Source organism: Limulus polyphemus, unplaced genomic scaffold, assembly GCF_000517525.1.
Source record: "Limulus polyphemus unplaced genomic scaffold, Limulus_polyphemus-2.1.2 Scaffold233, whole genome shotgun sequence".
Classification (NCBI taxonomy): domain Eukaryota; kingdom Metazoa; phylum Arthropoda; class Merostomata; order Xiphosura; family Limulidae; genus Limulus; species Limulus polyphemus.
The window spans coordinates 591509-601721 of record NW_013665843.1 but is presented as its reverse complement, the minus strand read 5'-3'; the positions used below and the strand labels follow the sequence as shown (position 1 = coordinate 601721).

The 10213-nt window shown below is 30.9% G+C and overlaps 1 protein-coding gene across 4 annotated transcripts in view; it reads left to right on the top strand.

The window, feature by feature from the left end:
* The window catches only part of LOC106478621 (pyridoxine-5'-phosphate oxidase-like), a 74415-nt gene that overhangs the window by 57071 nt on the left and 7131 nt on the right, over positions 1 to 10213 (top strand). For all 4 annotated transcript variants that reach the window (XM_022382241.1, XM_013939176.2, XM_022382240.1 and 1 more), the window contains exon 5: positions 6624 to 6752. In XM_022382241.1, the coding sequence (XP_022237949.1) occupies positions 6624 to 6752 (129 nt within the window). The remainder of the gene's footprint in view (positions 1 to 6623; positions 6753 to 10213) is intronic.

The window sequence follows — 10213 nt, the reverse complement described above, 5'->3', positions numbered from 1 at the left end:
CTCTAGTTCATGTTAAGTTGTGCATAAACTATGTACCACTCCTTTCTGTGGTTTCGATCCACATTCCGAAGGAGCAGGGACAGAATCATGGCCAAGCAAATACAAATTCTTTGTTGTGGTCAATGTAGTATATAATCCTACAGAAAGGCAAGGATTAAGCCAAGTGTATGGCTATTAATATCCTGTTAATAAAGACTTTAACTAGAAAATGCTTACATTAAATACTAAAAATTTCAACTGAATATGCCTAATTAAACACACATTTTCCAAGCTATAATAGGGTAAAATTTAAAAGTTTTCCAACTGCTACACTTCAACTTTTCTTATTACAGGGTCTTCCAAGGCCAAAACCATAAAAATCAAATGTTAAAGGGGAAAATTAAAATAAAATTTAAGGGACAAGAGATCCTTTGGTCTGTCCTATCCACTAAACTCAGAGCCAGCCTATATCATTCAAATATTTTTCAAGCTTTCCCTTAACATATTAACTGCTGTGATGCTTGGGATCACCTATGGCTGGTGCTGATAAGTGTTTTAATGCATTATTGTTATGTTTACAATTTAAACAACAGTAATAATAACAATAAATCAAAATCATGTAATTTAAACATCTTTCTATTTCGATAAAAAGTGTAGAAAAATTATTTTATTCAAAGGAAAGATAAAACATCAATTGAAATGTATTTATCATGATATACACACCTTATGGTGAATACATCAATATTTTTTGTGCTACAATTTGAAGTAAAGATCCAAACAAAATCCATGTGATTCTGGACACTCTTCACAGTTATAAATGGAATCTTTGTATTTCCCCCTTTTTTTATTGCACAATCTAAACTTTTCTTATTATTTTACTGCTTAATCCAGTTTTGCATTTTGTTGGCAAATGTTAACATATTTAGTTTTGGGTGATTAACTTGCAATTTGAAGTGGTAAAAGCTCTTTTATTACTACCAGATGAATATTTATTATTTTCACTATTTATTTATTATACAGAAGAAAATAATATAGCAGAGTCATTTGTGATATGTGAATACAAATTATCTTATACCACTTTATACCCTAACAATCGTGGATCAACTCCTTTCCTAAAAATATATCTATTTTGAGTTAATTTTTCAATATAATGATTAATATAAATACAATACAGCATGACTTAAGCTACTACAGAAAAATAATATAAGTCACATACATACCACGCAGTTTTTTCCAGAAGCAAGTTTTCTAAGGCTTATAGAAAAGTACTATTGACCAATACTAAATACAACCTCTACATAAAACAGCAGGTACTATAATAAGCACCTCTCATATTCATGTTGTAAAATCCAGAGAACATAGTTTCATCACATGCTTTGTTTATCATCCTATGATTTGTCAAATGTGAAATACAGCAATTGGAATAACATAGTACTGAAATTGACACCTTCGATTAGGATTGGCTGAAGGTTTTACGACTGAGGTTTAACATGCCTAGACACAGTTTTATAAAGAAAACAGACTAGAAAAAGGTTTAGATACCAATCATAGATGGCAGGACCAGAGCTGAAGTGAAAGGAAATATCTTTAAAAAATTTTTGAAAAAACATTTCTTAAAGAGCGCTTATTTACACTCTAAAACGTATTTTAGGAATTTTTTCATTAAATTCCTCTTTAAACTTCATTAAATAATACAATTTTGTACAAATAATTGAATGTTATGCTACTATTTACAAAAATAAAATCTGAAATCCAATAAAAAAATAGGTTCTCTTTAATTTTTTCAATTCACAAATGTGATTTTTGCCCTCACAATAAGACAAAATGGCCACGGCAGGTAATGGGTTAAACTTCTCATTTTTTTCTTAAGTTCAAAATTAATGCAATCACCTTGTTCAATGTTGTTTCCAGTTAGCAACTGTTCAGGATGAGGAATATTGCTTAAATCTTTATTTGTAAAAACTGAAGAAAAAGTAGAATTTAATAACCCAGTCACCCCATAATCATAAGCTGTTAGCCTTCCTGTATCATCCCTACTCCCATCCTGACTCTTTGGTTATTTTTAATGTATTTGAAGAAATCCTTACTCTTAATTTTTACATTTTTATCCAACCTTTTTCCCATATAGTTTTTGATTTCCTATTTTCACATTTGACCAACTCTTGATTTTCTGTAATCCTTTAACTCTCCCATCATTGCAGTCAATTAAACTTCTTATATTTAAAATGTTTTTTTTAAATTTTATCCTGTAAAAACTTAGTGAACCAACTTGATTTTTTACTTTCTGTCTGATTTATTACTGTCTATAGTAAATAGTTAGCATCAACATTTGATACATACACCTTGGAAAAACTCACTAGTCACCACCAAAACATATTTTGTGCATAGTACTACTATCTAAAAAATGGTAGAGCACATGTAGCCCATTGGGTATCTATGGGTTTAATAACAAGCAAACAACATCTAGTAAAGGAAACTTGAATTGCTTTTGCACTCTTCAATGCAGTCACTAGATGACACTAGGAGTTATTCAGTCAACAGTGCTCATCACTGAATGTTCTAGATTATTTCTGTTGTTGAGCTGAGGCCAACAAGAATGGTGTTTGTGGCAACTTCCAGAATTTTTGTGCTGTTGAGCTTTTAGATACAAAAGAGAATGAGATGTGGTTGTGTGATTCAGTTTAAGTAATATTACTGTCTGTGAAGTATATTACTGTTCTGAAGTATTTTAACATTTTGATTTAGATATTTTGTTTTGTTTGTTAGAGGGAATTTTGGCATGACATAGACATGATGATGACATGCAATGCATAGAAATGTCCTGAATGTCTAGAAGTGATGTAATGAGTGTTTGATGTCAAATTTTCTTATAAGTTGAGGAAGATTTTGAATAATGATTTATTGTTTAATTTTATTTGTGAGTTAGACATACCTCTGAATGTAACTAGTAGAACTGGTACATTGTAGTTGAAGTAAAGTGAACTGGACTTTGCATTATTTTTACAGTGTAATCCAAAAGAATCTGTTCAGCGATAGAAACTGTTACAACATTACAAGCTGTTGGATAAGGATAAAAGAAACCAGTAAAATATAGAAGAGTGTTTGTTGCAATTATTGCAAGAGAATGCATGACCTCAGTGTTACCAGAATGAGTAACCACATGAACATTTTCAAGAAATGTTCTAATGAAGTTAAGACAAACCAAAAATTTATAATATTTTGTAGTGCATATGTTATAATGTTTTTAATATGAAATCAACTAACTGTCAACCTGACACCTACTGAATTTGAAATTCAGAAGAACTTATCATAATTGTATTGCCAGTGTGATGGATGGAGTAATTTATGGAATGAAGCAGTTTTGAACTTTGTTGTCCACTAGACCATCAACACAAGTACCAATTGACACATCATTGAAGAGGTGGCTGACAAAATATCTAAGGTCATAGAAGAAAATGGTGTTGTAATAGACAACACAACCAACATAAGAGCCAGGCATTTATTTTGACAGAAGTGTTCTGACCATTCCTTAGCATTATGCAGTTGCATCATCAACTTGAAGTTAAATATGTGTTCCATCATTGAGATGCAATGCAAACATATTGTAAAACATATTTAAGAGACTCATATTCTGTTAAAGGTTGTTTCATATAAAATTCCCCCACCTCCCACCCAACTTTAGAAATCTGTGAAGACCAATCATGGCTCTATATGCATGGCAATAGTCTGTTCTGGCTGAGGGGTGAAAAAAATGTTTAAGATTTTGTAACAACACTAAAGGGATCACCTTTCTTAAGCCATGCACTCCAAAAATGAATTGCATTCTGCACATTTTCTACAACCTTGAGAAGCTTGACAGCTAAGTCACTAACTTTGAAAAAAAAAAGCAAATCATTCATCAACACTTAAAAAATGTAAGGAATTTGCACTTGACCCTCTTCACATGGTATAAATGTTCTTTATCTTGTGTATATGACATAATCTTCCCAGAAGAGGATGTTAGTAGAGTTTTTCACGTATGGACAACTGCAGAAGCTGTGCCTGATGTTTTTGAGAAAGAAATACTGTTGGATTTTATTAAGGACAAAGGCAAAGTAAGTCTGCAAACTAAATGGTGAGCTAAACTATTTGTGTGGAAATGTTTGAAAGCTGGAAGTGATGGCTTAAAGTCTGAGAGATGGTCCGTTCTGAAGTGGTGGAAAGGTGTCTGTACGTCATCTCCACTAGATTAGGTAGCCATTGTTGTTGTTGTCAGTATAATTTTGTTTTGCAGTGAACAAGTGATCTTTCAGTAAGTTAATGTTTGTGCACTTTAAACAACACAAAAGATTTACTTTAAAGAGGGCTGGCATGCTAATACTGCATATAGCTCACATTCTAAGGATTTTGGCCACAGAAATGCAGGTTGAAGACCAAATGTAAGAACAGGCTTGTTTCACTTTAACTGTTCAACATCAAATTGAGGAATGCTCTGAAGACTACTAGTCTTCCAAGGAGATTTGCCATGTGCACAGTAGAGAAAGATAAGGAGATGGTTGAGAAAAATGTCAAGAACCAAAAACAATTAAAATTAATTTTGTGTTTTCAAAGACAACTTATGTAACATAAAAAATTAAAAGTATTAATTATTTTCATCTAAAAGTTAACACTTCTCATAAACACAATTACTATTAAATATTTTGTAGCCCTATACAGATGGGTAAAAAGTTTCTAGTTATCAAAGTATAATACTGACATGATTTTGAATAAATGCTTAAGTGCCAATAATTATTTCTGATTAAATGTGCTTTCAAACATATAAAATACTACAATCTCCAACAGCCATGTGAAAGGGAGGAAGTGTTGAATTACAACTGTGGGTAATATCAGCAGTATATATATTTTTTAATTTATTAGTAATTTTACCTAACTATATGAACATACATAGTGGATTAAAGTAGATTTTGCTAGGAATTGTAGAACTTGCTAGGCAATGTGCTGCTCTAATATTGGTACATTGTTGCCAGTAAAGTTTTACATTTTCCAGTAACATACATGATAGAACATAAAGCCCTAATGAGCTTGTTTTTCTATAATTTGAAATGGAATAAGTGAATATATATACAACTTTTGGGACATATGCAGTATGATAATTGGTTAAATACTCACTAAAAACAAACAGCTTTTAAATATTATATAACTTTTTTGTATCAATTACTTTAGCCTATAAATGGTTTGTTGTTAGCTAACTTGTGCTAAAATTTTATGGGATTTCCAGTGTGCATTTGTTGACTTTTGCTTTTGTATGTTTAATAAACAGTCATGTTGCTCATGAATCCATCATTCTGCTCATTTAACAGCCGAATGCTGATTGTATTTCATTTTGTGCTTTGAAATCAAGTTTTTTGCTACTTGTATAGTCACTACTGGATTTTGCAGATAATTCACTTTGTTTGAAGTTTATTTTCCATTTGTAACCTTTTCCTACAATTGAGCATTCATTTTAAGTTTCTTCTGCTCATTTTAGTGTTAATAATTTCTATGTAGAGGCTGATTAGCCCACCATTATTGCATTTTTGATCTTCACTTAATTTAATCATAAGAGGGTCTTGAGATGTGTTGTTTCAATAAAATATCTCCATTGTTAGAGGATTGTTCACATTTCAGAACCAAACAAAAGTGTTTGAACATGTGTTCTTATACTTGTATTTTATGTTTTTATAATAGGAAATGTGGAACTTTTGTTTGTTGTACAAGAGGCAATCGATCATAAAATGATTTGTCTAAAGAGTCCTAATTCCAGTATAGTGGTGTAAATTAATTTAGGGGACAATAAAGTTTACCTACTTTTCATTTAACAATTTCAGTTCCTAAAGTACTGCTACTTGACTAAAAAGATTAGTATACCCACTTCTTTTTTTACCACTGAACTAATGGTGTAGAAGAAAAAACATCAATCACAGGTATAAAGTAGATGCAACAAGATAAGAGTAGCATCTCAAAAATTAAACTCTTCCAATTGAAAAAGATAATATACAGTGTTTATAAAATATTTAAACCTGTTGACTTTTCAAACTGTTTAATTTGCATAATTCAAAAAGATTGCTCAAATTTCATGTGTTCCAAAAAATGGACCAGAACTGAAAGATGCAGTTTGAGAATGTGAGTAAGATTAGTCTTAGTACAAGGATAGAAAGTGACTAGGATTAAGCTTGGTACAAGGATAAAAAAGGTCTCAAGCTGAATTAAGGAAGTTAAAGTTATGGTTCCATGTTTTTTCATCTTGGTATTAGGATACTGATGAATTTAAAATTTTTCTTTTTTTAATATTTTATTTCTTATGTTAGATTAATTTAGACACATGTACTGGCCAGTTTTTGCTACAGGCTTATCATAACTTTAGTTCATAGTAGACTTTGTTGAGAGTAGTATTCAAACAATTACATGAGGAGTTGTTATATGTGTATAATTATAAAACTTTGCTTAAACCTGAACTTAGATCAATAATTTGTGTACTTTATCTATCTGTACCTAAAAATATTTTGGAAGAAAATACAAACCATAACCTGTGTAGTTAGTTATATTTGTGTGTGTGTGTGCATGTACAAAAATCTAATTATTCATTGATGAAATATTTTAGAATGATTATTTAAATAAATTTTTAGGTTCGAGTTGAAGGAATCGTTGAAAAGGTACCACCAGAAGAATCTGATGGGTATTTCCAAATTCGTCCTCATAAGAGTCAACTGGCAGCAATAGCAAGTGAACAAAGTTCCGTGATTAGAGATAGAGAGGTAAAAAGAAAATCTGTTTGTTCTCTTATCATTGCAGTGTGGAGCACAGAATACCGTGTCAGTCAAATCAGTTACTAGACTCATATCTGTAATATTTATAAATATTAATATACCAAAATCTGAAGTGTACTGGCAATCAGTACATCATGCTCTTAAACGTATCACAGGCCAATATAAAACCTAGATTTAACTCCACCTCAGTAGTTGAAAAACCAAAACAACAATTCACAGAAGCTTGGCTGAGGTCCAGATCAAATTTTATTTCTTGAAGTATTGCAAGGATTTAACTTGTCCAATGATGTTTCAAGTCTGGAAGAATAAAATATTCAGCTATGCACCAATAGTTATGACTGACCCTTTATGTTGTTGTCACATTTTCATCCAATAGGTTTATAATAATAATTATCCTTAGTTGTAGTATTAATAGTCAGTAAGTATTGTTTTTAATACTGTTCAGGGCATTATTGGAAAAAAAACATTTTCACACAAAAATATTATAACTGCAGTAATCAGTTGATGTAAGCTATATGCAGTGAGTTAGGTAGAGACCAGTCAGACAGCAATAGTTTACATTCTGTTTAATATTAGTTTACTATAATTATTAAGTAAAGCTAGAATAAAGGAACCAGTGATATAAAGATGTTTTGTACACAAGAAGAGCCAAGTTATATAAAAACATGATGTTAAAATGGCTTATTTGAACAAGACACAACTGGAGCAGACTTGACATTTCTTACTTTATTCATGCTGCTATTAGCTTCAGTTGAAATAATTGGAGAAAATAAGTGGAATATGAGCCAAAATACATATAGTAGATTAATCTGTACAAGGTGATGTGCCCATATAGCATTGTGTGAGGCTATGTTTTTAACTTTTGGCATTTGTGTTCATGTTTGGCCAGAAGAAGTTTTGTAGAGTTACAGGCATTATTTAACTATTGTAACCTTCTTAGAAGTTTAGTAAACAATTTTAGTAGTATGAGATACAAGATAGACAAGAGGAGTTGTTGATTTGATTGATCAGTGATCTAATGAATTTCGTTATTCAATTTGTCTGTTGCTGTCAGAGATAGTCAGTTTAAGTTTTCTGAATGCTGAGTTTGTGTTTCTACAGAGAAATAAAGATATGAGAAGCACAGTACATAAAAGAAAATTAGCAAGTGAAATTATTGTTTTAATATCTACTGTGAACAGCCATGTCAGTGAACATTAGTGCTTCTAACTGAGGAAGCTGTAGTGGAAAATATAAAACATTTTTGTTATCGTTAAGTGGATTGAACTTTTCATTATTTTTTACCAAATAATCCAAAAGAATCCATCTGACAATAGCAATAGCAAATGTTACACACTGGTGTCAAAAGTGGGTTATTTTAATAAAAGAAAAAGGGGGAACCAGACTAAACTTCAAGATAGTGACACATGTTAGAAGAGAGAGAACATTTCTGAAAATGATGAAAATAATATCAAGAAGAAAGTGACAGGAAGTTAACAGATAATTACAGTGTAAAGACTTTAGATTTACAGAAGATTTATGAATCAAAATCAGTTTGATTGAAGACAAGATAAAGAAAGCCATAGAAAATGTATAGAGGAATCATAAAATTGAAGAAGTATGAAATAACATCAGTAACGTAAAAATGTAAGTAAAAAATTACATCATTGAAGTGAAAAAGGAAGTACAAAACATCAGTAAAATTAAAGTAAAAAAGGATGTTGACATCAAAACAAAACAAATGAAAACTGAACTGGTAAATGCAAGGATCAAATCAGCCACACTCACCTCTGCATCCTCTCAAGAATTCCATCCTCAAACACCATTAGTTATGTCATGTAAAATAGGAGAACCCATCTGGTCTACACCTGTTACTATTACTATTGAGACACCTGTAACTTCCAGACCTTTCAAGACTACTTAACTACACTGCTACTTGATCAAGTTGCTCACTAACAATATTCTTTTTACTTATCAAAACAGCTGCACTATCAGTTTCTGAGGGTATGCGGTTTTGAAACTGACATTTAACTTTTTCAGTTCTGTACTTAATCAATTTATTCTTGTATGGACACAACCATCATCTCTCTCTTACACATTAATAATGAATTGCATTATTGGCTCACATAGCTTGACATATCTCAAATAAAGATAATTGCCTTACAAATGTTATATTTGTACTTTCTTCTGTCATCGTAGAAGAAACAAGAGATACACTTATATCTTCTGTTATAGTACACTGCATTACATCAGTTGTACATTTATGAGTATCTGATGTTATATCCCAGCTCAAGTTATTCACTTGTAAATTTTATTGTTTGTAAATTATCAATTAGTTCACTTTTTTCTGATGGAATCTTTACTTTAGCAACACAGTACAAGTACACAAAACTGTATGATCATCTGGCATTAAGACATTTAATGAAGGTTAACATGATCAATCACCTTTGATTTTTTCTTCCACATTTCTTCATGAACATACTATTATGCTAATGTTGTTTGAAGTTTGAGGGTTCCTTCACCTGTCTACACATTGGTCATCTTATTCTTAAAATATATTCTGCATTGTATTTATTTTTCACCATTATCCATTTTGAAAATTTCTAGCCATGGAAAATTTATTTTCCACTTAATTGATCTTCTGGATCGGGACTTCACAGATTTAACCTTCCTTCCTTTCAAATTTACTCAGTCTTCTAAAACCAATTTGGCTATTGATTTTTGAGTTTTCTGGGAATCTAGAAATAATACAAGAAAAGTTGTCTTTTTAAAATCATTGTTTTTCAATTTGATTCTGATGTTGCATAATGCAGAGTAAAGATAATAGATCAATCATTAATATGGTAATCATTCTGGATTGAAAGCTATGTTATTTTCAAATAAAAAAATCTCACTCACTCACATCTTCAGAAAAAAAAAAAAAACTTGTCATCATATGTTATGGACTATAAACAACAGGCTTTTACTTATTATCAGAACTATATCACACTATGACAATATAAGGTATTTGCTTTCCGTTTTGTTGTAGAAACTGCAACCAGAATTATATTGGTAATAGCTTAGGTATTATGATTTTGAAATGCAAAATAAAAGTTTAATATCAGCTAGAAATATTTATATTATAACATAATTTGATGCTATTAATAATAAATTCAACCTTTTTTTATAAGCTTAGTCGAATATTGAAAAGCAATCAATCTGTAACTGAAACCTATATTGCTTTAAGAGCTGTGTGTGTGTGTGTGTGTGTGTATTTGGAAATTGTTGTTTCTGTTGTGTCAGATACAGTGAAGATTCCTTGTACATTAAATAAATGAAATTAAAAGTGCATTTCACAAGATATGTCTGTCGTTGAAAAAATTGTTGATAAAAATGTGTGTGATCAAATGATCAATGTAAGCTAGTGCGCCTTGTACGAAAAACTTTTTGAATACACAGATGTATAAATTTAGAGCGAAACTGAATATGCA